Below are 27,918 nucleotides of genomic sequence, written 5' to 3' on the forward strand. Positions count from 1 at the left end.
GCGTGGGAGGCAAGGGGAGAGAAACAGTGTCTGTGGCCAAACTCCTTTTGAGACACCTGAGTCTAGCTGGCTTTGTAACCCTAGAGTTTTGTGTCTTCTCCCCACTCCCATCTTCCCTGGGGAGACCCCAGGGCCCTTCTTGCTCTCCACCCTGGGAGAGGCAGCAGGGACATATCAGGATTCGGATTCCATGGTTTGCAACTCCCTGAGGGCTGGGCTGGGCTGGGCTCCGCTGCGGCTGGCTGGTGTTTGGCGCTCTGATCTAGCGCTTCCCTTTGAAATCTACCCCCTCCTTTTTTTTTTTTTTAACCAGGTATGATGATGTCAAACGTGATGCTGATGCTACAGTTACAGACACGGCCCCTGCTGGCGCAGCCTCTCTGATTCTCTCTCCCTTTCCGCGTCCAGCGCTGGGCTTTTTCAGACAAGTGCATCTCCTAACCAGGTCACATTTCAGCCGCGACCCACTATCCGTCTGTCACCGGAGTCAGACCGCAGGAGGAGGGCTGAGGAACACGACGTTTGCTTCGCTAACTGCAGGGTGAGAGGAAGGACATTAAAATACTGCAGAAGTCAAGACCCCCTAGGTCGCACCCAGACCACGATGCGCGCCCCGGGCTGCGGGCGGCTGGCGCTGCCGCTGCTGCTCCTCGCCGCGGCCGCCCTGGCCGAAGGCCACGCCAAAGGGCTCAAGGAGGGCGAGACCCCCGGCAATTTCATGGAGGACGAGCAATGGCTGTCGTCCATCTCGCAGTACAGCGGCAAGATCAAGCACTGGAACCGCTTCCGAGACGTGAGTCTGCAGCGCCGCGAGGGCCGGCGGCGCGGGTTTAGGGAGGGAGCTTGGGGACAGAGTCCCCGGCGCCGGGAGCGGCGGCTGCACGTCGCAGCCACCGGCTCCCGCAGCCCAGCCACCTAATTGCACCGCGAGTAAACAACGCGCATCCACCCGGGTCGTCACAGCCCGACGCCCCCTCCCCGTGTGCCCCATGGCCCGGGAGCCTGCGGGCTTGGGACCCCCTCAGGCCCACCCCCGCCCCGGGCGAGTCTCGGACGGGGAGTCGCTCCGGGGGCGCGCGCCCGCGACAGGATCTCTCCCGCAAGCCAGGCGCGGAGAGGGGTGCGGGGCGCAGGGGTGGGGGTGCGGGGCGGGAGGGGCGAGGGCCCTGGCTGCGGCTGGGCTCATCTCCCTTTTTGTGGTGAGCCGCCCTCAAGCCTGTCCCCAGCCAAGTGGATGCTGCAGGCTCCACATACGGGGCACTGCAGAAGGGGCAGGTCTGGGTGGGGCTGGCGGGGAAGGGAGCAGCGTCTTGATCGAGTGTTCTCTGTTCCCACCTTGGGTTTTGGGGGAAGCGGGACGGGGCTTTTGGCTGGGGCTTTCAGTTCGGTGTGTGCGTGTGTGTGGGGGGGGTGGTCCTAGCAATCCTCATAAGGCGAGACGGTGAAAGGTGTGTCCGTGATGGGGGGGCGGGCGGCGGCGGCGAAAATACCCGAGGCCACCTCCGGGTGGCCTCCAGAGCCAAGTGTGGGGTCCCCATGCAGAGTGGCGCGAGCACGAACGGAGGCTGGTTTTCCAGGACCAACCTTTCATGGAGGCAGCCCAACCCAGCAGGGGGAGCGGCTCCGATCCAGAGAGAAGACTCAGTCGCCCGGTGGGCTTGAAAAGCAGAGGGAAGAGCCCAGAAGCTGGGTCTGGGGGCCCTTGGCGGACGCCCGCCGGAACCCAGGCTTAACCTTGGGCCGAACTTTGCGGGGTGGGGGGTGGGGAGGCGGCTGCAGAGGAGCCGGCGTCGCTGCCGCACTTTGTTTACGGGCACCTGTAGATCAGAGGGGAAACCGGAGGCGGTGTTCCCAGGGGGGTAAGTGAGAGTGAGGGTGGAGGGCAGAGGGCGTGGCTGGGACCCAGAGAAGGGGGCGGGAGTGTGAAGTGGAGGATGGGCCTGGATGCGGCAGAGGAGACGGACGCTGGTCCCCCGACCTGGTGCTCTCTGACGCCCTGTTCCCGGCAAGTCTCTTCTACGACCCCAGTTCTTGCTCCGCATTGCCCAGATTCCCTCATCGGACCCACTTAGTACCACACAGGCCACACTGTGAACTTGCTCATCTGCTCTTAAATTGCGTGCATCCAGAAGTTCCTTAGAAATGTGTTTAAAACACACATGCTTCATAGGATACCCAGCCAAATGATGGGAAGAGGCAGAGATGCGGATTTTAATGTTATTGTGAGACAAGTGACTGTTTCTCTCCAAAGTCAAACTGGTAGGTTGTAATTCATCAGAAGTAATCGATGCTGCCAGGTCCTTAGGCTGAGTGGCCAGGGCCCCAGAGTGGGCAGTTTGCCCCACCCACAGCTGGTCCAGCCAAGGGAGCCTGGAGCTCCAGCAAGGCCTTTTCCGAGGCCCCTGCAGGCCCTGCACAGATTAGCTGCAGTCTCCTGCCGCTGCCTGGGAAGCAGCCTGGCCGCAGCAGCGAGGGGGCGTCAGCAGGCTGGCCCATCCGCAGTCCATGTGTCACTGATCCAGGCCTCCCTCTGACTAGCTGGCCCTTTGATATTCCAAATGGGACCGGTGGAGGTCAAGGGGAAAAGAAATGCTTAATCAGAACTCGATAGGTTTAAAAATAAAAGATGCTCCCCACCTCCCTTCCTCCACCTGCTTCCAATAGCCAACTCTGTAGGTGAGGATAAATGACTGGCTGCTTGACCCTGTGGCACAGGGCTGCCCACCTGTCTCCCTGTATTGGTGCCAACCACTTCCCCCTTCCTCCCATGCTCATCAGAAGGAAGGCACCAGATTTGAAATTCTACAGGACCTACCTCCATGGGATGCATGGAAAGCTTTAGGGCCTGAGTGGCATCGGGGCCTTTTATAGGGCAGGTTTCCTCTAAAACCCCATTTAAGTTCGCCCTGGCTGCAGGAGGACAGGGTCAGGGAGAGAAGGCGGACAAGGAAGGCTGGGCAGGAGGGTCTGGCTCTGGGGATTCGTTGGCAGCTTCTGCAGAAAGGCAGGAGACTGCTAGCTCGGAGCCACTGCATTGCATAACCCTAGGGGTGCCACAGTGTGAATGGCGCCCCCTGGAGTTGTGCAGTGCACAGACGTTACACAGGGGCTCTGCCAGCACTACAGACACTTCTTGTCCCTCCTCTGTTAGTAGAGGCCCCGCTTCCCACCCTAAGGGCTGAAGGTCCTCTAGTTGGGCACAGCAGCATCAGGCTTTATGTGCATTTCATCAGGCTAGCTTTCTTGAAAATATGCTGCTTGACTCCTCAAAGGAGAGAGAGTTTTTTTGAACCTCTAAGGCATTGCCAGGTTGAGCCAGAACCTTGTTCATAATCAATCAAAAAATGGTGCAGGGTCCCCAGTTTGCCTCGTAGAAGGAAGGCAAGCAAGAGGAGTGGGATAGTCTTGGGGAATAGGATGGAGGAGTTGGCAGTGTGTGTGAGGGACGTGTCTCATCAAATGGTGTTGACTGAACTGAGGGGGAAGATTGAGAGAATCGTGTCGAAGGGGTCAGGAGAACGTAGAAGAGGAGGAAAGCTTGGCCCGTGGCTCCAATGTGGAATTGGACTGAGCTGGTGGGGGGGGAGTTCAGCTTAGCACTCTTTCTCTGAGCTTTAGGATTATAGGGGAGGTAGGATTTACCAGCAGAGTAATCCTCCCCTCCAGCGGGCACAGGGCTCTTGCATCCTGTGCTTGGGTAGATCTCTTCTAATGCCCGGTGCCCTGCTGCCAGGGAGGAGGGCATTTCATGTCAGAGGAGATGGGGAGGTTGTGATCCAGCTGTGCCCTACCCTGGGTGGGCCTGAGCTTTTCGGAGCCCTGCTCCCCAGTGCTACCATCTCCAGCTTCACCCCCTGCAGAACTGGGTGGGATTTTACTGCAGGCTTTAGGAACAAAAGCATCGAGGGCCTCCTAGAAATGGATGGACACTTGAGAGGAGACAGGCCCATTACACAGCATTCTTCCGGGCCAGCTCCAAGAGGCTGGCGAGGCAGCACTGACTGTTCTTTTTCTTCTTGGCTCTTCTCTACTTTGCTCTCTACTTCCATTAAATTTTAATGATATTTCTGAGTGTCTGGCACAGTGCTTGGCACCCAGTTAATTTATGTTGACTCACTGATTGCAGTGAGTGCTTACATCTGCTGGTCCCTGCAGTAAGCATTTGATCTGTATTGTCTCTCGTGCCCCTCAGCAACCTGTGACATAGTTGTCATTACTTTATAGTCTTCCCATTTTATGGTTGAAGAAACGGAGACACAGAGAAGTTAAGTAATTTACCCAGGGGTCAAATAGCTGGTAAGTGGCAGAGGTGGGATTTGAATCCAGGTTGTCTAATTCAACTCTACTGTTGAGGGAACTCTAGGCCTAATCCTTAGTGAAAATGGGAAGGAAGAGTCTACCCTGAAGAATGACGTCTACCCTGGCTTGTGCCCTGTGAGCCTTAAGGATGCCCTGGGCAGAGCAGCACCTCCTAGGAAGGTGGGCCAAAGCCCTCAATGTCTTTCGCAGCCTACTCATAAGCCTGCTCCCCATCCCCTGGCCTAGCGACACTCCAAAGGCAGCTGTCCGCCCAGGAGAGGCAGGAGTGCAGTGTTCTGGGAGAGCTCTGTCCTGGGAGTCGGAAGGCCTGGGTTTGGATTCTGGCTCTGCCACTGGCTGGCCATGTGATGCCAGGTACGTCACATAACCTCTCTGAGCTTCAGTTTCAGGCTAGGAGACTGAAATGAATGCATAAACGTGAAGGCATTTTGTTGGAGGGCTGGAGGGCATCCATTTCAGGCAATGCTCTCCAGCCCCATAGAAAAGCTACAAGATGGATCATCATTTCTGGGGCTAGCCCACACCATGCCTCAGTCCCCATGAGAAAGACGGTGACGTATGTCCGCTAACTTACTACTCACTGCAGGTCTGAGCACCTCCCGTGTGCCAGGGGCTTCACTGTGAGCCTGGGGTCTGGCCCAGGGACACAGTGCCTGCTGCCTACTTATGAGTCTCATGATTGGATAATCACCAAGTAGGCCAGTAGCAAGTTTTAGCCACAAAGGGTCTCCCTTATTATCACCCCTCCCCTCTCCCCACCCCACACACCTAAAGCAATGCACTTGTGGGGATGAGCTGCACAGAGGTTTGTGGATAAGTGTGGGTGTGTGAGAAGAAACCAAAACTGGGTCAGAATGGATTCTACAATTGGGGTTTGGGGATAGGAGGGTGGGTCCTTCCCTCGCCTCCTCCACCCTGGTTTTGAATCCTCTCCCACACTGAAGGGGCTGGCATCTCCCAGAGCGGTGTCAGTATGATGAGGGACTCTTGAACCCCCAGTGGGGCTCAAGGCCTTGGGAGGAGAAGGAGAGAAGAGCACTCTCTGCTGGAGAGGCTGTCATATGCTCCTCTCCTCTGAGGCAGTCTGAAGAGCATGGCAAGCCAACACCATCCCCTCCCAGTCTCAGAAGGTCAGAAGCTGTCAGGAGAAGTGGAAGAAGTCTGGCCTACCTCAGGCCCCAAGGGCTCGGGGAGAGCACTCAGCTGACCTTCCTAGTGAGAGGACAGAACTGGCCATGTGACCTTGCGCAAGCCACTTCACTTCTCTGGCCCTTGATTTTCCCATTGGTTTAATGGGCAGGTTAAACAGAATAATCTACAGAGCACTTAGCATTCTATGACTCCAGGATGATGGCACTGGAGCCTTCAACAGCCCCTCCACCCACAGGCATACCCCACCCTGCCCCACCCAGGGCAGCAAGTCTTTGGATTTGGGGAAAGGATTTTCTTTTGCTTGAGGAAGTACCTTCAAACAGATCAGGGTATGGTAAGTACTAGCCAGAGACGGAGAAGTCTGAGAAACAAGGCCTAATGTCATCTTGGGGCAAACACCAGGCTGGGGATGGAGATGCTGTCTCAGTGTATGTTTCCTTGCAGGTGTGACGTGGGTCTTTTTAGGGCTGTAGACAGGGAAATTATGTGCCCAGGCCTAGGCACCACTGTGTCTAACCTTGGTGGGCAGACCTAGGCCCCGCTGGGGGCTGTAGGGCTATGTGGTAGCTGGGGGCTATAGGGAGATGTGGTCCGTGAAATGTGCCAGCCTCTGACCCCCTGAGGGCTCGGCCAGCATTCAGTTGCAGGTATAGCCCCTTTCTTAGGGTTCCTGCAGCATTTACTGGCCATAAACTCATTTGGCACGTGTTGATGCTACCTCGAGGCGTCTCTTACACCGTGGGCTTGTATCTCAGGAGTCTTCCTGCTGGTATTTTTAACATGAGTTTATCACCTTCCTCCCATGGTAACCCCATGAGGGCAGGGTCTGGGAATAGACTGCCTGTGTGCCTTACCACCCATCCTCAGATCATTGCATGGGGTGTTTGTGCACACAGTCGGGGAGCACGGCCCTGGGGCCTCAGCAGCATTAAGCACTAGGCTCCCACATTTCACAGATGGAGAAACAGACCCAGAGAAGGGCAGGCCCCTGAGAACCCGTCTCCCCTCGCAGCCTCGTGCTCTTTCACCACACCGTGCCTGAGTTTCCTCAGCTCCAATCTCTGGGGTCTTCCTCAGAGATCCCTGGGATTTAAATCCTGCCCCTTACTCATGTTCCAGAAGGGAAACCGAGGTCCTGAGGCAGCTCAGAACAGAACTCCAGGCCACCTCTCCCCTGCACCTCTCCCCTGTTCTCTGCCCTTCATGGACGGATGGGGCTTCTACCTGGCACAGAAACCCAGGGACTGCGGTGGTGGCCTGACATGCCCCTGGGGTAGTGGAGAGGTCAGGCCTGGTGGAATGTGGGGTGGGGGGGCGTTGGTATGGGCATACCTGAGGCCAGGTAGAGCTCCTGGCATGCTGGGAGTGATAAGCACATTTTTGCCCTCCAAGGAAATTCCTCTGAGAGGAGAGGAGGTGAGAGGCAGGGAGTCTGCCAGATGCCTGTCTCCTTCTGTTTGTCCAGGCCTAACACGTAGCGTTCGCCACTCCCTCTGAGAGAGGAACAAATATTTCATGACTGCCTCCCTTCCCAACCTCCTCCACACGGAGGGCACTGCCTCCTCAAGATGCCTTCTGCCCGGGCGTGTGATGAGGGTGTCAGTCCGTAGCTGAGAAGGAGCCCAGGCAGCCCCCACTTCACCTCTTATCATTCCTTCCTGGGTCCCTCACTCTGTGCTCACTGGCTGTTCGCGGGAAGGGGCGGGAAGAGGCCCCAGCCACGAGTCCCTCTACTCCTGGGCCTTCTTGGTGACTAGGCTCCATTGGAGGCTCCCTCGCCTGAGGAATGAGGCAAAAATAACGCTGTGACAGGGCTTTTCAGAGGTGAAGAGAGGCCTGGCCCATTTCCATTTTTAGAGGTTCTTAATCTATTAAAAAATGAAGAAATGCCGTAACAAGTTTACAAAAGTTGTGGTTTATTTAAAGTCTCTTGATGAACATCTTTCGGTCCTGTCGATGTGCCTCTGGCTGTAGATACTCATTTGGTGACATCAAAAGTCTAGATTTGAGGCCCCCTGTGACCGTGAGACCCAAAAGTACCTCTTGGGCCCCCCTCCCCAGGATCCCACCGTGTGCCGAAGAACCTGGGCTTCAGTGGTCCTGTTTTATGGCTTTTGAAAGTACAGAGCTTCACAGTTTACAAGGTACTCTCAGCAATTATCTCGCTGGGTCCCTCCACGGCTCAGGGAGGAAGGCAAGGGGGTCGTCCTCATTTTATAGACAAGGAAGTGGGTCCAGCGAGGGCAAGAATCTCTAGCCCAGAGTCTTGTTGGCAGTCAGAGGCAAGGCTAAGCCGGTTCCCCGTGCCCTGATTCCAGCCCTGGTGGCTGGGGGGTCAGTCTCCCCATCACATGGAGCTGCAAAGAGGTAGGTGGAGGTTTACCCAGGTGGTTCTTAGCCCAATAAATCAGGGCCTTCGGGGGCTGCTCTTCCTTTGCTCGATTCACTGCTGCGTCCCATCCTCCCCACCAGATGGAGAGGCTGGGAGAGATTGGGTTAATTCAAGCTGTGAAGTGAGCGGGTGATTTGGGTGCTAATTAAAATGACAGGAAGTAAACAGCACTTGGAAACACCCAGCATGTGCCCCCCTCTAAGCCTGGCTAGACCTGCGCACGCACTCACCACCACCGCACTCACCACCACCGTTTCTCTCCCAGCTTGGCACAGTGGGCCTGTCTCCACGGCAACCAAGCTGAGCCACAGAGATCAAAGCGGGAGATGGGTTAGCTCCAAACCAGCCCAACCAGGGGCGTGTGAAGGGGTTTCTGGAAAGTGCCTGGAGAAGAGGGGCCCCAGGTGTCTTCCCCCACCACTGCCAGTTCCTCCTCTCTAGCTACAGGACTCCCTGCCTAGGGGTTGAAGCAGAGCTGCTGTGGTGGGAGAAACTACCCACGAGCTGGGATTAGGCCTCTTGGGTCCAGCCCCTGGCCTGGGACTTTCTTCATCTGCTAAAGTTTATGGGTTTATGGAGCAGTCAGAGTCCTGGTTAGGGGCACACATTCTGGAGTCCCAGTTCTGGGGATGCCAACACTCTTCTGCTGTGCAATTGATGTAGGATCCTGCATAAGTCAACCTCCCCAAGCCTCAATTTATCACCCGAGAAATGGGGATAATAATAGTAATTTTCTCTATGGTTGTTGTGAAGAGTAAATGAGCCAATGAATGCAAAGTGCTCAGACAATGCCTCCCACATGGGAGTTGCTGAAAAGCTGTTAGCTGTTATTAGTAGTATTTTTACCATATGCTAGGTGCTGGGCACAGACAGATGAACTTTATGTGGTCTCTGCCCTCACAGAGCTGGCCGTCTCCATAGGGCAGAAGCAACAAACAACATTGCTTTGTGTAACTGGAGCAATAATAAACTTCTACCAGGCGTAGTCAGCCTGAAGGAAAACTAGATATGGGGCGGGTTAGGGAAGATGACGCCCAAGCTGGGTTTTGAAACATGAATAGAAGTTCGGGGGCTGGATGCAAACACACATTCCAGAGGGGGAAGAAGGCTGTGCCAAGGTCTGGCCATGCTGAAACATGCACTGGAAGGACATGGGACTGGGGTAGCCAGGAACAGATCGACAAGATGGACTTTCTTCTGCAGGTGACAGGGAACCAGTGAGGGTTTTTAAAAATATAGTATTTACTGTGGCTTTTTCTCTTCATTAAAAAAGTGGTATATATTAATTGTAGAAGTTTTGGAAACTTGGGAAAAGGCAGAAGGATGCCAAAAGTCTCTGTATTCCTATCCCCCTCACCACTCCCCCCGACTCGAGGAAACCACTCTTAACATTTTGGTACGAATCATTTTTACCTACTCACCTTTAAAAATTTTTTTTAAAATGAGTGAAAACTGTATATTCAGTGAAGGGTTTTAAGGAGGGAGAGATGTGATCAGACTTGTGTTCTAGAAAGATCTCAGTGGCTGCAGTGGTATGGAAGACAGATGAGAGTAGGAAGGATGAGGGCAGGGAGACCGGAGAGAGACTCTGTGGTAATTGAAGCCAGGGTTGTAAGATAGGACCAGTGGGCGTGGTGAGGGAAGGCAGGCTAGAGAGAGATTTAGGAGGTGGAGTGGACAGGTTGGGAAGATAAGGACGGGGCAGAGTCTTTGGCTCGATGTCATAAGATTGGAGACAGTGGTATGATGTGCGCTCCAAAGGAAAAGGCCTGGAGTTGGAAGTCAGGAGACTGGGTTCCAGCCAGTTGGCCTGTTCCTCATGCATTGAGCATCTGCTTTGTGTGAGGCGCCCTCAGAGGGAGGAAAATAGCTGCTCTTTTTCATCCCTGAGGCCGCATGTGAGAGGTGAAGGCACCAGAGAAGATAAGAGCATTAGACATAAGATGCAGGGGGAAAGACCTTACACCTGAGACCTGGCACATTGGGCTCCCTCCACCATGGGCTCCCTCTGCTGCCTGCTTAGCACCAGCAGGAGCTCTACCGGAGCCAGCCCATCCGGGAGATTCCAATGGGCTCAGGTGGTGCTCGGGCAACAGAAGGTTTAAGAAGTTCTGAGAGTGGTTCTAACGTGCACCCACATGGCACAGAGGAGGATACAACCCCGAGAGGGGAAGTAATGTGCCGAGGATGCACAATGAGCCAAGTTTAGAGCAGAATCCAGATCCAAAGTCCTCTCCATCTCTTCCCTGCCCCCTTCTCAGAGCAAGACTCTGCTCTTCTCTCAACAAGAGACCTCCACATTCGTGCAGGGGCAGGTCGGGCCAAGGAGACCCAGCTTGGCTCTTCATCTATCTCATGGCCTTCAGCTGATTGCTCTGCCTCTCCGAGCCTCAGTTTTCTCATTTTTTATGTGGTTGATCCTATCGGTCCTGCCTGCCTCACAGCATTGTGAGGATAAAAGGAAGACAAACACATAAAAATACGTGGAGAGGACTTAATTTAAAAGCACCATGAAATATAAGCCATGGTGCACTTGTACATTCCAAAAGTTTTCCACGGTCCTGCTCTGTGCTGAGCAGGGGGCGTCATGGCTCGTGGTACTAACCAGGTAAAATAACCAGGTAAAATAGATGTGCTCACCTTTAGCCCAGAACTTTGGATCTTGGCCTATGATCCGTCTCCCCTTGGGCCTGGCCCTTGCCTCAGAGTCCTGGAGATGGGCTCTTCCAAGTCCCTGTTTCTCAGGGGAAGATCCGATCGATCAGTCAGCAGCAGAGCCAGGACAGAAGCAGGCCTCTTATTTCCTGAGAAGACCCTGGTGCCTTTACCAGAATTTCTCACTACTGCTTATGAGCCCACTTGGGTGCCATAAATAGACACCGTGGCATTGAAAGGCATTATTCGCACTTGCCAACAAACACCTTTTTCAGCTTATAGACAAGCCAGCCCACACCTGACCTCAGGGGCCCCTACGCATGTCCCTGGGCTCTGCCCCAATGCCACTTGGAGGACTTCCTCATCGCCGCCCCCCCCCCCCACCCCTCAGGCAGCCCTCCTCACACCCCACTGGTCTCTGCCCTCCTCATGGTGGCCTGTCTCTTCTCCATTTGCAGGGGCCCCTCATGTGGCCTCTCCCTGCCCATTTCCTGCCCCTCCACCATTTTCTCCACCTAAAGTCTATGGTCTCTTCTTCTGCTATAACAGCTTTTATTTGTTGAGTACTGTCTGGACACTGGATACCCTGTAGACACCATCTCCTTTAATCTCTGGGTGGTCCCAGGAGACAGGTGCTGAGCTCCTAACGGTCAAGGTGCTTGCCCAAGGTGTGCTGGTAAAGGGAGCATGGGGATTCTGTGTGACTCCAGGGCCCTCTCTCCTCCTCATCCCCCTCTGCAGCTGGCTGCTCCATTCTCCTGGGAGCAGGGTCCTGGGATCCAGAACCACTCAGGCCTCCCTCCACCCCACCCACTGCAGTGAAGACAAAGAGCTTAGCTAGAACCCAGGACAGCACTTGTATACAGAAGGAACTCAATCCCTGCATGCTGAATCGGAGGGAGGGGTCTTACCCATGCTGGGTTGGGGGGTGAGTGGAGATGGCTCTTCAGCAGGGCTCTAACAAAGGGGCTAGAAGGTGAAAGCCCCTTTCTTAGAGCTCCCTCTTTCCTCACCCCACATTGCCCTGGATTTCTAATCAGAAATTCTTAGTCTTGATCTTTGAGAACGCACTTTGTCCTGAGTCCCAAAGACTTCTGCTCACAGCCTGGTTGGAGGTGAGGGCAGCAGGGTGGGGCCAGAGCATGGGAATGAGCAGGCATCGAGGCCCCAGGTCCCTTCCCAGTCCAGCGCAGGTGCGGGTGGGTTCTGAGGCACACAGGCTTTGTTGGTTGGGAGCAGGTGACTCACACCAGCCACTTCCCCCATCCTCGTCACAACCTCATGCCCCCTCCCCTCCCAGGGAACAAAGGAGCAGATGGGAAGACCCTAACTTGATGGAGGTCAGGTCCTACTTTTGCCCCAACCCTAGCCTCAGCCACTTGGCCACTCTCAGCCTCCATTTCCCATCTGTGGTGGAGAGGACACTGGGGGGGACCCCTCCACCCTGAGCAGTTCCTGGAGAAGGGCTGGTCTGGGCTGGCTTCTTTTGGCCCAGCAAATGAGGGAAATTGTGCCTCAGTTCCCTGTCAGATGCTCTGTGGTCTCCTTAGAAGCTTACCCAGGGGCTCCAGAGGGCTCAGGCCAGGCCTGGGGAATTGGGTCTGTCTAGTGCCCCCTGCCCAGGCCAGGTTTCCTGGAAGCCCCACCTGGGCCCAAGGACTGCGGGACACTTGACTGCTTGGACATGTTGCAGGGGCCAGGTGTGGGCAGAGTGAAGGGGGAGAGAGAGAAAAAGAGAAACAGAGGGAGATGGACAAAGAGATGCACAGAGACATGTGTGAAAGCAAGACAGAAAGAGAGCACAGAGCCAGCGCAAGCCAGACCCTCACAGGGTAGGGTCTGCTGGTCTCTTGCCCTCCTCGCTTCCTTCCCATCCCTCCTCACCCTCTCTCTGTGGAAGAGGCAGGAAGGCCAAGCCTGAGGGAGGGCCTTGGCGCCCACATGTGAAAACCTGGGGCTGCTCACAGGAGTGGGCTTTGTTACCTCATTTCTGGATAAAAACCATCTGGCATTGGGTGAGCTGCCTCGAAGTGTCCTTGTTTCCTATGCATATCCAGCATACACTGTTGCTTACACGTGTGTGCATACAGACGCATGCTCACAGACCAGGACACATACACTTGCACACAGACATGCTCTAGAATACGTGCCCGTGAGTGTGCGCGTGTGCACCCAGGGCCCACGCGAATGCACACAGTGTGCAGAAGCACATTCTCAGGTACACACCTGACCACAGTATGTTTTACCTGGGTGGTGATGCCAGATGTCTACCTGGCTCTGGCCCCTTTCTGGCCTTTGCCCAGGAGGCCGTGTTGATAAAGGCCCTCACTCCTGCCTGTTCTTCTGATGCTAGTCAACTTCCAGGGGAGACTTCAGGGCCCCAGAACCCTTGGACTTTCAAAGCCCTTGTGGGTGCCCTCTGTTACAGGAACCCTATGCCCTCTTCCCCCAGGCCTGACAGCGGTCTGGCCCCTTCCCACTCCTACCCCACAGTGTGGCCTCTGCCCCCCTGCCGCCCCTGCAGGCTCTGATCCTTGGGTAGACAGGACTCAGAATGAGGGGTCAGCTGTGCATGGCTCCTCGTGCCCTTCTACCCCCAGCTCCTAGAGCCCCATCTGGAGGAGGCCAGCAGCTGGCTCCTTGGCACTGCCAGCCGCCAGCCCCAAGAAGCCTTCTCTCTGCCTGCTTGGCGGAACTTCCACCGGAGCACCCTGGAGCTGTTGCTGGTTTCCAGCAACTGCCTCTGCCCCATAGGGGAACGCGGGAAAACCACAACAAGTTGGGGGTTTCATGCCAGGGAGCTAGGCTGAGTGGGAGCCACTCTGCCTCTGGCCATGCTGGGCCCAGAGGGCCAGGGGAGGCCCTTGCGGCTGGAGCAGGGTGAGGGGTGATCTCCCATGTGCTTTAGGTCTTAGAGGCTGTGTGTTGTAGCCAGAAGAGAGGTCTGTGCTGGCCATCGGGAAACCTGGGCTCTGCGGCAGTGGGCACTGGGTCAGGTCATTTCCTGTCTCTGGGCCTCCCTGCCTCACCTGCACACGGAGGGGGCTGGGCCAGATCACCTCAGAGGGCCTTTACAGGACCCTCTGACTCTGAAGGTTTGCAGCTGGACCATGGTAACTGAAGAAGCCATTGACATCGGGAGGGACCGTGGCACCCCTTCCTCTCAGTGCACCATCCGAACTCTGCAGAAACCTCAGACCTTGAGTGAAAAACAGTCCCCGTGCAGCCTGGAAGAGAGGCCTTTCCTCTTGCCTCACTCACATAGGGGGCAGGTGTGATAGGGGGCAGGTGTGAAAAGAGGGGACTTCCCAGGGAGGGACTCTGGCAGAGGGAAGGTGGCATTTCTGGGACACCCAGGGCACAGGCATGAGAGTCACTGTTCCCAGGCAGTATGCCCCTGTCCTGGTGATGGGGCCAGGGCTGGGCCACTGGGAGCAGCTTCAGGGCCTGGAGGAGAGGGATGGTCCATGGGCCACAACCCTATGGGTCCTAGGGCCGGCCCTAAGTGGGCCCTGGCCTTAAGTTCTCTGTGGTGAAGACATAGGAATACTGTCCCCGAATTGGAGACCCTAGGGGTCAGAGGACCGTAGCAATCAAAGACCATTGCCCAGCAGCCACAGCCACAGGATGAGGCCTGGGGAGCCCTTGGACCACATGGTCTGAGGGTGGGCCTCACACTGAAAGCTCCGTCTCTCCTTCTCTCCTCCTGCTCCATTTCCTGTGGCCTCCTGCTGCTTCCTGATCCCCAGGAGGTGGAGGTGAGTATTGCCTGGGGCTCCACTGCGTATGGTCCCCCTGCAGCTGCGTACCCCACTCTCCTCCTCTCCCTCCAAACCCTCGCCCTAACTTCTCCTTCCCTGCAGCTTCCGGTGTGGGATGGGGGGAATAAGGAACTTAGGGAGAGGCTGGAAGGGACTCTGCACATTGGTTTAGGGGGATAAAGGTGTGGGGGAGGCAGCTGGCAGGGCCTGGGTGGACAGGGGTCATCTGGGAAGCCACCAGGATGGTGGCAGCTTGCATGTGGAAGCAGTAGCCCAGCCCTCTCTCCTCCTTGGCCCTGGAGTTGAACCTTGGTCAACTCTGGGCTGTGAATCTTCACCCTTCCCTTCTCCCCAACCCGTCTCTGTCCTTCCCCAGGATGACTACATCAAGAGCTGGGAGGACAATCAGCAGGGAGATGAAGGTAACATGCCCCTCCCAGGTAGGGGAAGGTGACTGATACTGATGACGACTTGAGACCAGAGGGCAAGTCTGCTTCTGGCCTTGGGGGCTCCTAGGGCAGCCAGGCCCTGTGGGGTGGGACTTCTGAGCTGGGGAGCTCTGGTTATCAAGGGATGCTGGAGAGAGGGGCTTCCCAGCTCAGAAGCAGGGCTGGAGGCTCCTGGGAGGCTCCTGTGCTCTCTGGCACCGATTCCCAGGTGACCTGTGCCCTGACCCTATGTCCCTACAGCTCTGGACACCACCAAGGACCCCTGCCAGAAGGTGAAGTGCAGCCGTCATAAGGTGTGCATCGCCCAGGGCTACCAGCGGGCCATGTGCATCAGCCGCAAGAAGCTGGAGCACAGGTGAGGGGCTTGGGAAGGTCGAGCCTGCGGAGGCAGGGTTTGCTTAAAGAGCAAAGGGCTTGGCTGACCCTCTCCTATGTATTAGTTATCTATTGCTGTGAAACAAACTACCCCAAGACTTAGTGGCTTAAAATAACAAACCTGTATTACCTTACACAGTTTCCGAGGGTCAGGAATCCGGAAGTGGTTCTGTTGAATGGCTCTGGCTCAGGATGTGTCAAGAGGTTACAATCAAGATGCTGGCTGGGGCTACATCATCTTAAGGCTGGACCAGGGCTGGAGGATCCACTTCCAAGCTCACTTACATGGCTATTGGCCCTAGTCATGTAGACCTCTCCATAGGGATGCTTGAGTGTCCTCACAACATGGCAGCTGGCTTCCCCTAAGGCGAGTCATCCAAGGGAGAGAGAGAGCAAGGAGGGAGCCACAATGTCATTATGACCTAGTCTCGGAAATCACATGTCATTACTTTGCTACTTCTATTTTTTAGGAGTGAGTCATAAGTACTGACACATTCTAGAGGAGTGGGATTGGGCTCCATCTTTTGAAGGGAGGAGTGACAAAGAATTTGTAGACGTATTTTAAAACCACCACACTCTATGAGATCAATTACCAAAGAGTGTGGGACCCAGGGAAAGTTGCATCTCCTCTCTGAGCCTCGGTGTCCATATCTATAAGACAAGTAGGTTGGACCAGATAGTTTGAGGTTCCTTCCAGCTCTGATATGCAACAACTTCACAAAATATTTACAGTTGCAGCTTCTGAGGCTGGCAAAGGAGGGAGGGGGTGAGGGGCATTTGAGGTCTTAGCTCCAGCCCAAGGACAGGACCTTGCCTGGCTCCATGACCCCTGGAAAAGGTCCCATTTCCCTCCTCATTCTCTTGAATCATAGAATCAGGGACCAGAGACTTAGGGTTGCAATCTTAGATGGCTTCAGGGGCCTGGCACATAATGCAAATGTGTGAAGAGAGCTCAGTGACAGACCACTCTGGTGAGCCCAGGCCCTGTGGAAAGAGGGCAGCTGTGTCTCGGCATTGGCTGATTACAGCTATGTGGACATACAGGACCAGGACTGCCACATCTTCCATTTTACTAAGAAAAGCCAGGAATCCAGATTTTTATGTGAACTCTTCCATTTTGTAAATATTGGTGAATAACTCAATTAAACCCAAAACCCTTGGTGGCCAAACAAAGTGAGTCTACAGGCCAGATGTGGCCCGCAGGCCATCAGTTTGCAACCTCTCATTTGGTCTGACCCTTACGCAAGGTGCGACTACCTTTCACATCTTGCAGTCGGACCTGGAGTTGCTGCCTAAAGGCCCTGATGGCTTCAGTAAACCTGGGAAGGGGAAGCTGGGGGTCTGTACCCTGCCCAGAGGGTTCCACCTTTAGGAGCTAGGGGAGGGTCTGGCTGGGGATGATGGGGGAGTGTGGGCAGGGGAAGGGAGGCTGCTGTAGATGGCCCGTACCAGCTTCTTGTTGGAACCAGTCTCCTGAACTTTCCCTTCCCCTGTCCCTCTCTCGTTTTTGCCTCCATCCCTGTGCCCTTCCTGTCTCTCTCCTGTAGGATCAAGCAGCCTGCCCTGAAAGTCCATGGAAATAAAGACTCCGTCTGCAAGCCCTGTCACATGGCCCAGCTTGCCTCCATCTGCGGCTCTGATGGCCACACTTACAGCTCGGTGGTGAGGAGCCCCAGTTCCAGGTGGGGGTGGGGGTGTACCTCAGGTCACAGGCAGCAGAGAGGATGACTTGGCTGGGGCCCCCTGAGGGGTTCCCAGTGCTGACGTGGGGCCAGATGTGCTGGGTCAGGGCCTTCAGTGCGGCCAACCACAGTAGGGACACCTGAGCCCTGGGCTGGGGCTGCCTGAGAGTCCGAGCCAGACCCTGCTCCTGACCTTGGGCAGGTGCTGGTAGGTGGTGGGGCCTGGAAGAGGCAGGCGGGCAGGTAACTGCACGTCAGAGTAGGTGAGGTAGGGGCCTCATGAGAGTAGCGAGGGCTATGGAAAGAAGGGGCTCTGTTGTCCTATTGTTGGAGGGTGAAGGGTGGAGCTTCCCACAGGCAGATTCCCACACGGAGGGGACGGTGTTCACCAGCAAGCACCGGGCATTCCGTGGCAGGAGGAAATAATCCTCCATGAGACGACCATGTGGAGGGAACGATGGTTGGGGGAACAAATTCCCACCTTATGGGATTTTTGTGAAGATTAAATGAGACAATATCTGTGAAAACATTTTATAGAAATGCAAGTGCTGATTATGAATGCTTCTACTAACAACGAGGGCTTGGGAGTTGCTTGCTCTTTGGAGGGCGCTGACTGTTTGGGTTGGGCCCTAGAGCTCAGGAAGCCTTTTGGGGTGAGATGCAGATTTGAGTCACCTGCTGTGGGTGATTATTGAAATTGGGGAGGGGATGAGGTCCCCCAGAGAAGAGAGGTGGGGGAGAGACAGTGGGCAAGAGGCTGAGGGCAGAAGCTGCACTGAGGAGGCAGGGGTGGGGGGTGCGGGTACAAAGGAAGTGGGGGGCTGATAGAGGGAGGAGAAGAGCGCTGTGTCATACAACCCCAGGGCAAAGCAAGCTTTGGGCAAGAAGCTGTGGTCTCAGGGTCACACGCTGTCCTGTAGGGAGGAAGAGGTCAGGAAGTCTGGCTTCCATCCCAGCCTCGTGGCCCTGGGCCTCTCTGAGCTTCCATGTTCTCTGCCGAGTGGGAGAAATACAAATCCTCCCTCGCAGAGCTGTCAAGGACCAAGTGAGATAACGTAAAATGCTGCGACGACCAGCTTCTCATTAGCGGTCATCCCACGGAGAAACCAGACATGACCAAGGGAAAATGGGCACGTTTAGGGGCAAGGAGTGGATGAGCCCCTCTCAGAAGCTGGCTTTAGCAACAGCTGTGGCAGAGTGTTTTTTAGTGAAGGCCGGGGAATTAGCAGATGTTCAATAGCCGATAGCTGTTTGTTATCAAGAGAGCTAAGCAAAGCCCACTGGAGTGACTGTGGGAAGACCAGCTGGCAGCCAGTTACCCGGGGACTCGGGGACTGTGGTGAGGAGGAGGAGAGGCCATGAGGGCAAGGAGAGGGTGGGCAATAGACAGCTCCACAGGGAAAGTGGGTGGGTGGGGGTGAGGGGATGGGGAGATGGGTGTCCTGGGAAAGAGAAAGGTGCAGAAAGGGTGGGCTGGGTGCAGAGTGGGGTTCGTGGAGGCCTTTGATTCCCTGGGACCCCGCTTCGTGGGCCTGCTGCCCCTTACCACTGTGCATCTGTGGCCTGCAGAGGGACTAGGAGGGTTCTTCCGGGCTGTCATGGGTGCCGTCCCTCCTGTCTCCAATGGGAAAGGCAGATGTGGCTGCCACGGTAGGCTTGAGAGTGCCATCAGCTGCAGAGACCCGTGGGTGAGCCCCACATCACCCAGGCCGACTTTTCTTCTTGCGCAGTGTAAGCTGGAGCAGCAGGCATGTCTGAGCAGCAAGCAGCTGATGGTGAGATGTGAGGGCCCCTGTCCCTGCCCCACAGACCAGGCCTCCACCTCCACCACCGACGGCAAACCAGGTAACGAGGAGTGCTGGGCCGCAGCCAGGCTGGGGGTCCTCCCTCACGGCTCTGGGATGGTAAGAGAGGTTTGCAGGGTGGGAAGGGAGAAGTGGCAGAAACAGGCACAGGCCTGAAGGATCTGTGGGTCATGGGGCCTGGTTAACACAGAACAGGAGGGCTTGGGCCTCAGCCACAGGGAGCCCGCACTGTGTGTTTTTAGTGCTTGGGGGAAAGGGGAGGAGGAAGATGGGAGAGGATGGGAGAGGGAGCCTCTGATTTCTAACTCCCCTTCCCTCCGGCGTCTCTGACCACTGCCCAGCCTCCTGGCCTGTAGGGCAGCAGCCCGAGCTTGCTGCTTCACCTCACCTTCACCCTCCACCCCCTTCTCTCTATTCTGCCGGCTACAGAGACCTGCACGGGTCAGGACCTGGCCGACCTGGGGGATCGGCTGCGGGACTGGTTCCAGCTCCTTCATGAGAACTCCAAGCAGAACGGCTCAGCCAGCAGCGGAGCCAGCCTGGCCGGTGGTACAGGAGCTGGTTGCCCCACCTGGGAGGAGGGAGGGAGATGGGGAGACAGGTGTGCACTGGGGCCAGCCTGCCTTGTGCTCTCTCCTGCCAGACTCTGAGCCCCTAAAAGAGCCTAAACCTTGGAACAAAGGGTGGTAGGCTTCAACCAGACAGGAGGGATTCGGGTTAGCTAATAGGAAGAACTTCTTAAGATGAGTGGAAGGAGCTTAAACCCTGAGATGGGTAGCCAAGGGAAGGTAAAGAATTATTTTTCCTGAAGGGCTTTCAAAGCAGGGTTTTGAAGGGTTTAGGTGTAGTCCTATGTAGAGGCACGGGGATGGACCATCAGCCATTCTTGAGTTTCTCACCCCCATAGTTAGTTCCGAACTGCCCTGACCCTGAACCGAGAGCTGGGGCTGATGGAGAGGTGGAGGGATGGGTGGACAGATGGATGGAGTGGTTTGCCTTGAGCATGTCTGAACCTTGGCCTTCTCCCCAGGGCTGGACAAGAGCCTGGGGGCCAGCTGCAAGGACTCCATCGGCTGGATGTTCTCCAAGCTGGACACCAGTGCCGACCTCTTCCTGGACCAGATGGAGCTGGCCGCCATCAACCTGGACAAGTACGAGGTCTGCATCCGCCCCTTCTTCAACTCCTGCGACACCTACAAGGATGGCCGTGTCTCCACCGCTGAGTGGTGCTTCTGCTTCTGGAGGGAAAGTAAGTGTGGCCCCCTCACTGGGGCCCTGGCCCTCCTGCGTGGGTTCTGCCCCTCGCCCCAGGTTCTCTGTGGGAGTTAGCGTGGCTCCCTCTTGGCTGCCTTCCCAGGCCCAGAACGTTTCCAGCTCACCTACTTCCTGCACTCTCTCAGCGCCGCGTCTGCGTAAGTCCAGGGAAGCCCACACTTGAGCTCCCCTCCTTGGCAGGCTCTGAGGCGGATCAAAATGTTGTGGGTCCCGAAGCTTATGCACTTTTGGAGGCCTTCTTTAAAGAGTATTAAAAACTACAAGTGTAAAATTTCTAGGGCCCCTGGGAGAGCCTTTGAGGGGGCTGAGGGTCCTGAAGCTGAAGCTACATCGGCTTTCAGTGGTTCCACTTCTGGGCACATCTCACATTATTTGCCCCAAATATGTCATTATGTAGGTGATCATTAGCCGTAGAGATGTGGCGTCATTTGCTAGCTTTATGTATCCTGAACCGGAACTGGACATGTGCTCAGAGATCGTCTAGGCCAAGTGGCAACCACCATTGGTCATCATCATGGGGAAACTGAGGTTCCGAGGGGTCAGCTGGCCTGTCCAGCCCGGAGGTGGGGTAGGCCCTGGTGCTCTGCCTGGGTCCTGCTGTGGTCGTGTGGTGGAAGCAGTACAGCATCCGTGGCCCGAGGCTGAGGCCTCGGCTTAGCTTCACCATATGCTGGTTTGGGCCCCTGGGCAGCAAACTGAATCCTTCCCGAGTTTGGTTTCTTCATCCGATTTGGAGATAACAGTACCTACCCGGAGACTGTTGTGAGGATGAACTGAGAAAATCTGGGTGCAGAGCACTGTGTAAATCCCGATTCCCTCTGCCAAGGCAAGGTATTTTGATCAGCGTTATTGCCCCTAACTGCCCAGACTTCCCGCTATCTGCATTGCACCAACACTTTACTTTCCAGGCCTCTGAAGCTCATTCCGTCCATTCTGGACAGCAGCCTCCTTGGGCAGGAGACTGGTAACTGATCGCATCTTACAATCAGCCAGGCTTCCACTTGGAAGCACTAGGGCACTTCTCAAGGTCACAGACAAGTTAGATTTGGCTGCCAGTTATTTTCAGGCCGCTGTCTAACATTTCCTTTGGTCTTATGTTCCCCCTGGGGCCTCTAACACTGGGGTATCCATCTGTTCATCACACCTCGTCTTCTGAATCCTGTTTACTCATTCCCTGGGTCCCCAACAGAGACATAGGCTTCTTGGAGGACCTCAGCCCATCCCACAGCCTTGGAATGGCCTCCCTCAATGGGAGCCTGGGTGTTTTTATTCCACAGAGTTCTTGAGTCAGGTTTGGAGACCTTGGAGGGATCAGTGCATCCTGCCACCACCATGGGGTAGCCCTGTATCAGAGCCTGGGTATTTTCATCTTGCAGAGCCCCCTGCCTGGGTTTCTAAGCCCTGGGGGGCTCAGTGAATCCTACCAGCAGCATGGGATGGCCCCCATCAGAGGCTGCTTCTCTCCCCACAGAGCCCCCCTGCCTGGCAGAGCTGGAGCGTATCCAGATCCAGGAAGCTGCCAAGAAGAAGCCAGGTGAGGGGGCTGGGCTAGGCACTCAGGAAGAGGCAGGGAAGGGTGCCCTGGGGGCCCTCTGAGGCCCAGAGAGTCCGGCCCCTTATCGTTATAGAAGACGCTGAGCCCAGAGGAGGCACGGGGCCAGGAAGACAGGAGAGGGAAACCCCCTTCCTGTTTTTATGTTTTTGTTCTCGTGGTAGGGCAGGGTCTCCCAGTCAGCCCTCAGTAAGTGTGTTCTAAGCACAAATTTTGTGCCCGTCTGTGCTGGGGCTGGAGTTGGATACAGAAGGATCCTAGAGCCCTCCATTCAATGCAGTTCAGTAAGAGCATGTGCAAAGCTCGGGGAAGGCCCTCCACAGCAGACGCTCACTCAGCAAACACTCGAGTGCCAGCCCTGGAGAGACAGAACAACAACAGACCCAGCCCAGGTCAGAACTAAGGGCAAGACAGCCTGGTTCCTGGCCCCATAAAGCACACAGTCTCCTCAGGGAAGTACCACACACAACGGACACACCAAAGAGAAAGAGCTCCCAACTGTGGCTTGCGTATGTATGGTGCTGAGGGAGAATGCAAGTGGACAGAGGTTAGCCTGGGGTCAGCGAAGGCCTCTCTGCGGGGCTGGTGTTCAAGAGGAGACCTGAGGATGAGAACGAGCCAGCCAAGTGCAGAGCCCAGGGCGGGAAAAAGCACGAGGTTCTTGGGGAACAGAAAGAAAGGACGCATGTGGCTGGAGTGTGGTGGTTGAGGGGACGGTGGTCCAAGGGGCAGATAGATCCTTGAGAGCTGCTTCCATTTAACTGGGCTGATGAGACCAGCACCCAGAAAGCCAGACACTGGAACTACCCTGCAAAGCCATATTGACTGTGAGCCCAGTGGCCTTCTGTGGTAGGCGTTAGCGCCACTTCTGCCAGGAAGCCACCATCTTCCCTTCCGGAAGCAATCCTCTCTGGTCTGTATCCCCAAGCATGCTCGTGGGCCTTGGGGCACCCATCCTGTGGTGCCTGGGATTATTATTTCTATGTGTCTCACTGCTCCTAAGTGGGCAGAGTCTGTCTCTGGGTCCCCAGAGTGGTGATCTCAGAAGAGGTTCACAGAGTGGACAGAGGAGCCGCAGTTCTGGGCCTGAGGGAAAGTGGTCGGGCCCTGAGGGCAGGTCAGAATCAGAGGGGCTGAGAGGAGAAACTGGGCATTCCTGGCAGGGGAGGCCAGGCCAGAGGAGCAGCTGTAGGATCGAGGGTGTTGAGCATGATGAGATCAGACTGGCTGTCCTACAAGACTTGGGCCAAGGAGTCAAGAAGGGCCGATGGGAGCCCTTGGGGGCCTGAGCAGGTCGTCTAGGGGGGCAGGTTTTCTCGTCTCCAGTCAGTGGAGCTGGAAGAAACGCTGGAGTCCAGCCCTGGACGTCTGGGCTTGTTGGGTGATCGGTACCTGGGCTGGCTGTGCTCTAGTGGGGTCTGGACCCCTGTGCGAGCCCCAGGCTCCAGAGCCACCTCTCTGGAGAGCCCATACCCAAGGCCCCTCCTCTGACCCTGCTGGGCCCTGTCAACTTCAGGAGTCTTCATCCCGAGCTGCGACGAGGATGGTTACTACCGGAAGATGCAGTGTGACCAGAGCAGTGGTGACTGCTGGTGTGTGGACCAGCTGGGCCTGGAGCTGACCGGCACCCGCACGCACGGGAGCCCCGACTGTGGTAAGGGCCCAGCACAGCGTGGGTGCCTCTGACCCGAGCCTGGGAGGGCCAGGGAGGGGGCCTAGCTCCGGCTGGCAGGATTCTGGATGGCAGGGAGGAGAGGCGACCACAGAGTCCTAACTTGCCCCTTGGCTTATTCACCTCACAGACGACATCGTGGGCTTCTCAGGGGACTTTGGGAGCGGTGTCGGCTGGGAGGACGAGGAGGAGAAGGAGACGGAAGAAGCGGGCGAGGAGGCTGAGGAGGAGGAGGGTGAGGCGGGCGAGGCTGACGACGGAGGCTACATCTGGTAGAAGGCCCGCAGGGAGCCGGGGCAGGCCAGGGTGCCGACGGCCGGGGGAAAAGGGCCAGCAGAGACCTGGAGAGAAGCAGGCAGCGTACAGGTGGATCCAGAAAATACAGTCGGAAGGACCCTGGCTCCCATGGGGAGGACTGGATGTATGAGTGTGCATGACACACATGTGGGATGTACGGCTGCGACGTATGAATGAACGTTTGTGTGTGTGTGTGTGTGTGTGTGTGGCATGTGCTGCACGTGTCCTTGTCCACACTGCTCCTGGCAGAGTGAGGCACCCAGAGGCCCCTTCGACCTCCTTGTAGTTGTCTTCTTTCCATTTGTTGTTGGTTTTAAAATACACACATTCACACACCACAAGGGCAAAACTGATGAAATGAGATGCCCCCTTGCCACATCCCCTAGCCCCATCCGGCCTCACCCTGACTCCTTTGTCCTAATTTGCTACCCTTGGCTCAACCAGCCCTGCCTCCTTCTGCCCGGGCCTGCCCTTCTCCCTCCCCTTTCTGGGGTCAAGCTGTGGCCTGCAGGCGTGTCCGCATTGCAGAGAGGCAGGAGGGCAGGGAGCTGTCTGCTGGCTGGGGGTCCTCCCGAAGCTGGCCCAGTTTGGCTGTGACATCCCCACCAGCCTCAGATGAGCAGGGCTGGGACACCCACCACAGCAAGCCCCTTCCCTTTGCTAGGCTCCCAGCACTAGAGAAACTCTCCTAACCCAAGCCAGTGGGACCAGAGGTGGCCAAGAAGGAGCCAGAGGTGGTGGCGAGGGTGTCTTAGGTGGGGGCTTGGTCTGGGGCGCTCGCTTGGAGGCAGTGGGAGGTAGTTATACGGGGAGCTCTGCCTGGCCCTGTGGGGTGCTGCACCTACCCCCGCCCCTCTTGCTGGTCCACTCTGGAAGCCTGAGGATCGGGCAGCAGGTGAAGAGCCTGGGTTTTGGCCAGGGGTGTGTGTGTGCACCCACCTCCTCCCTGACCCCTTAATTAAGTGCTTCCCGCCCACCCAGACCCATAGAAAGGGTTGTCCCTGAGACCCTGTGAAGGAGCAGCAGTGGAAAGCTGCAACCTTCTTGCTCTCCAGGACCACAACCTTTCTCCATCTCTCCTCCTCAAGGGAAAGGCACCCAGGGGCCGTTTCCGTCCCCACTCCTCTCAGCCCCCGAGGTTTCCCTCTGTCCCCTCCGAGGGTCCCCTAGGGCTGCTGTAATGGAGGGGCTTCTCCAGGCTCTGTTTTGAAGCCTTAACATATTCAAGAGCTGTGAAAAGTCAGAGGGGACGAGACGGGGGCAACCAGAGTCTGAGGCCACACCTTGCTCTTCCCTTGAATTTCCTTACCAGGTGGGAGCCAGGATGGATGAGAAAGTGCCCCATATATTTTTTTCCCTAATCTGTCCAGTTCTCCCTGTTGAAGCAAATTCCTTAACACCTTTGGTGAAGAATTTCTTGCCCGAATGTGGGCCTCTGATGCCCTCCAGTGTGCGGTGAGTGCAGTGTGTGTGTGTGTGTGTGCTTGTGTGTGAGCCTAGGGGCCGTGCCTGAGGGCCTGGGACTCGAGGAGGGTGCCCCTGTGTGCTGTGTGGGCGGCAGGGTGTGGGGTCCACGCAGCGAGGTTCCCTGGGCAAGGCTCCCTGCCTGGCTCTCCCCAGCTTCTGCTGCATCTGCTGTGTCTTTGGACTTTGTGGAATAACCTCACCCAGGCCGCCCCTTTACTCCACCATGGAATCAACATCTTCTCAGCCCTCTGTTGGGGGAGATAATGAAACTCCAGTTAGCCCTCTGACCGCTTCTCATTCCGCAGCACAGTTCTGACCACTAAGGTGTCTCGCTGTTCCAGATGCCCCACGTCCCATCTCCCGCCTCTCCCCTTCCTGTCCTCCCACCTCCCCCTGCTGGTCCCCGGCTCGGTTCAGGGAAATGCCATCTCGCCTCAGCCCTCTGCTGCTCCTCTCACTCAGAGCTACTTGAAACTTCCTGCTCTTGCTAGGATCGGAGCCTGTGTGTCTCTTCCCTCTGCCCCAGCTCAGACTTCTGGAACTGTCCTCCTGGGGGCGCTGTTGAGGATGCTGGGGCATTCTGGGGTGGCAAGGGGGTGGAGAGGAGGGAACACCCCTCTCCTCTCACTGTTGCCTTCCCCCCTGGGGGACGCGTGCTCTCTCTGTGTCTCTGGGTCTTCTGGCTGTGCACGTTCTTATGACCTTGTAAATATGTTGTAGAAAGAAAGCAAAAGGCACTGAACTAGACCCTGGTGGGACTCAGGGGTCCAACCTTGCCGTCTCTGAAGCACCCACACTGCTTTTCACCCCATTCTCTGAATCTGAGACCCCCCAAAGCTAGACAAAGCGGCTTGTTCCCAGTGGGCTGAAGGCCTCCACGTGACTTCTTGCCAGACCAGCTCGAGGTTTCCCCATGGGCAAAGTTGCAGGGTAGTCCTTCCTCGGCTCCTCAGATTCGTGCCCTTGACCAAGCTGCCTGCCACCCAGCCCCTCCCTGGTCCCTCTACTCGGACGTCCTCTCTCCGTCCTGTCTCCACTCCCCTTGCCTAGGCAGGCAGCGGAATTAGGGCTGCATTGAAAAGAGCTCAACCAAATTTTAGAAGAAAGGTTTCTTGCCTGGCCCCAGAGCTGCCCTTGGCTATGGCAGGCCTCCTGACCCATGGGTGCTGGGAGATATGAGTGTGTCTAAGATGGGGTAGGTTGGAATTGAGAGAACGAATGTGCCTTGAGAGACCACTCAGAGAGGGTCCAAGGGTAATGGGGGAGGAGGCACGGCGTGGGAGCTCAGGAAGGAGGGAGAGGGAGGTGAAGCAGAGGAGAGCATGATGGGGCATCATGACTGCTCGCTACTGTCCTGCTGGGGCTGTGACCACATGGGGTCAGTGGTCACCCTTCCTCATGCCAGCCCTCCTGGTTTTAGTGTGCAGGCCACTCACTCAACCTTTCATGAGCTCCATCTGCTTCCAGCTTCACCTCTGAGTGGGTGGGTCCATTGGGATCAACACTGGAACCCTCCATTTCACCAAAGCCTCACCCTCAGCCCTTGGGGAGAATGAATGGCTAATCCACTGACATCTGGCGTCATCGTGAGGCTGTGGGCTGGCAGGGTTCAAAGGGAAGAGACAGTGGGGGTGCAAAAGGAGACTCGAGACATCCCGAGGAAGTCCCAAGCAGAGCAAACTGCTTTATAGCCTGAAGCCTACTTAAACTGTGTTATGTGCAATAACTGAGCTTAGAGTTAAGAATTGTGTTCAAGTGCTTGGATTTCCGTCTGTATATTTAAGTGCTGAAATCGTATCTCTCAGTAATTTTAGACGTCTTTAAAAAAATCGAAAAACAAAGTGTTAGACCGTGTGTGTGCATTGATGGGCACTCAAGTGTCCTGTGGATCACCCCACTTTCTCCCTTTCCCCTGTGCCCCCGTCTCCTCACACCCAGCCCCGCCTCCACTTGGGGCCCCCGCCTCGTGTTGTCTTTATCTGCCTATTACTCAGCCTAAGGAAATACGTACACGCCACACATGCATAAAGGAAATCAAATGTTATTTTTAAGAAAACAGAAAATAAAGACTTTATAAACACCACCTACTGGCAGTACCCTGATTATTCTTCCTCTTGGTGCCATTTTTCACAGAAAGGGCAGTCACGAATGAGGTCCCAGAGTACGGGGTGTGGTCAGCTTCTCTTCCTCACCTTCCATCTTCGAGACCCCGGAGAGGGTGGGGCTGGGAGGAGGGGCCTGATTTACGGAGGGGAGGACCAGGAGCAACGTAGAAATAGTTTTGGTATTATTGCAAATATGTCTGCAATCTATATTTGTATTTATGCCAATAACTACATCTCTATCACAAAGCAGAGATCAAACTTGATGTCCTGCTTTTTCCATTTAACCTATTAGGAACCTTTCCCCATGGTATTAAAATTATTTGAAGACATGACTTTAATAGTTACATAGTATTCCACAATATGGAGGTACTCTAATGAATTTGACCATTTCTCTCTTTTTGGACATTTATATTATTTCTAATTCTTGATACCTTCAACTCTAACCCTAGAACTTGCTAACCCTGGTCTTGGGCAAGTCATCTGGCAGATGGAGAGAAGAACCCCTCTCACAAGGATCACAGGTGCCTTCTAACCAGTGAAAGCCCGGCATGAATGTCACGTTAAGCCCCCTGGGCCAGGCCACAGCCAGGGCAGGCTCTGGCCGTCTGGCTAGAATGGACCCTCAGGAAGGGGAGCTCCCTCCCCGGGGGTGGGAGGTCATGCAGGTGGTTTTCTGCCACCATGTTTCTATCATGGTTTCTCATGGCCACCTGCAAGGTCAGACTTGGAGGCTCAGGAGTCTTTCTGGAAGGAAGTGTGAGGAGGGATAGGACTTGCCGTGGAGCTGCTGCCAGCACTCAGGATGAAGGGGAAAGTGCGTGGAGATGGGGACGGAGATCCCTGGATACTGGTCCACTTGTAGGAAGCTGTGGTTTGGGGAGCAGAGAAGCCATGGTGGGGGAGGGTGCCTTGAGATTGAAATTGGTCAGTGGAAGCATCTTATATCAGCCCATGAGATA

The 27,918-nt window shown here is 55.8% G+C and overlaps 1 protein-coding gene across 1 annotated transcript; it reads left to right on the top strand.

Moving 5' to 3' along the window:
• The first annotated feature begins 321 nt into the window (after positions 1–321).
• On the top strand, positions 322–26,937 carry SPOCK2 (SPARC (osteonectin), cwcv and kazal like domains proteoglycan 2). Its single transcript, XM_058543236.1, has 11 exons — positions 322–793; positions 14,269–14,277; positions 14,657–14,702; positions 14,970–15,084; positions 16,652–16,766; positions 18,517–18,631; positions 19,021–19,140; positions 19,622–19,840; positions 21,338–21,400; positions 22,935–23,072; positions 23,221–26,937. The coding sequence occupies exons 1-11, from the start codon at positions 605–607 to the stop codon at positions 23,364–23,366; spliced, it is 1,275 nt and encodes a 424-aa protein (XP_058399219.1). The 5' UTR covers positions 322–604; the 3' UTR covers positions 23,367–26,937.
• Positions 26,938–27,918: the final 981 nt, after the last annotated feature.

The sequence above is a fragment of the Diceros bicornis genome, chromosome 6 (assembly GCF_020826845.1).
Source record: "Diceros bicornis minor isolate mBicDic1 chromosome 6, mDicBic1.mat.cur, whole genome shotgun sequence".
Classification (NCBI taxonomy): domain Eukaryota; kingdom Metazoa; phylum Chordata; class Mammalia; order Perissodactyla; family Rhinocerotidae; genus Diceros; species Diceros bicornis.

Excerpts from the sequence above, each read along its gene's own strand:
- SPOCK2 (XM_058543236.1), top strand. The coding sequence starts at position 605 with ATGCGCGCCCCGGGCTGCGGGCGGCTGGCGCTGCCGCTGCTGCTCCTC. Across the intron at positions 19,141-19,621 it reads CGGAGCCAGCCTGGCCGGTG|GGCTGGACAAGAGCCTGGGG; the intron begins GTACAGGAGCTG and ends CCTTCTCCCCAG. Across the intron at positions 19,841-21,337 it reads CTTCTGCTTCTGGAGGGAAA|AGCCCCCCTGCCTGGCAGAG; the intron begins GTAAGTGTGGCC and ends CTCTCCCCACAG.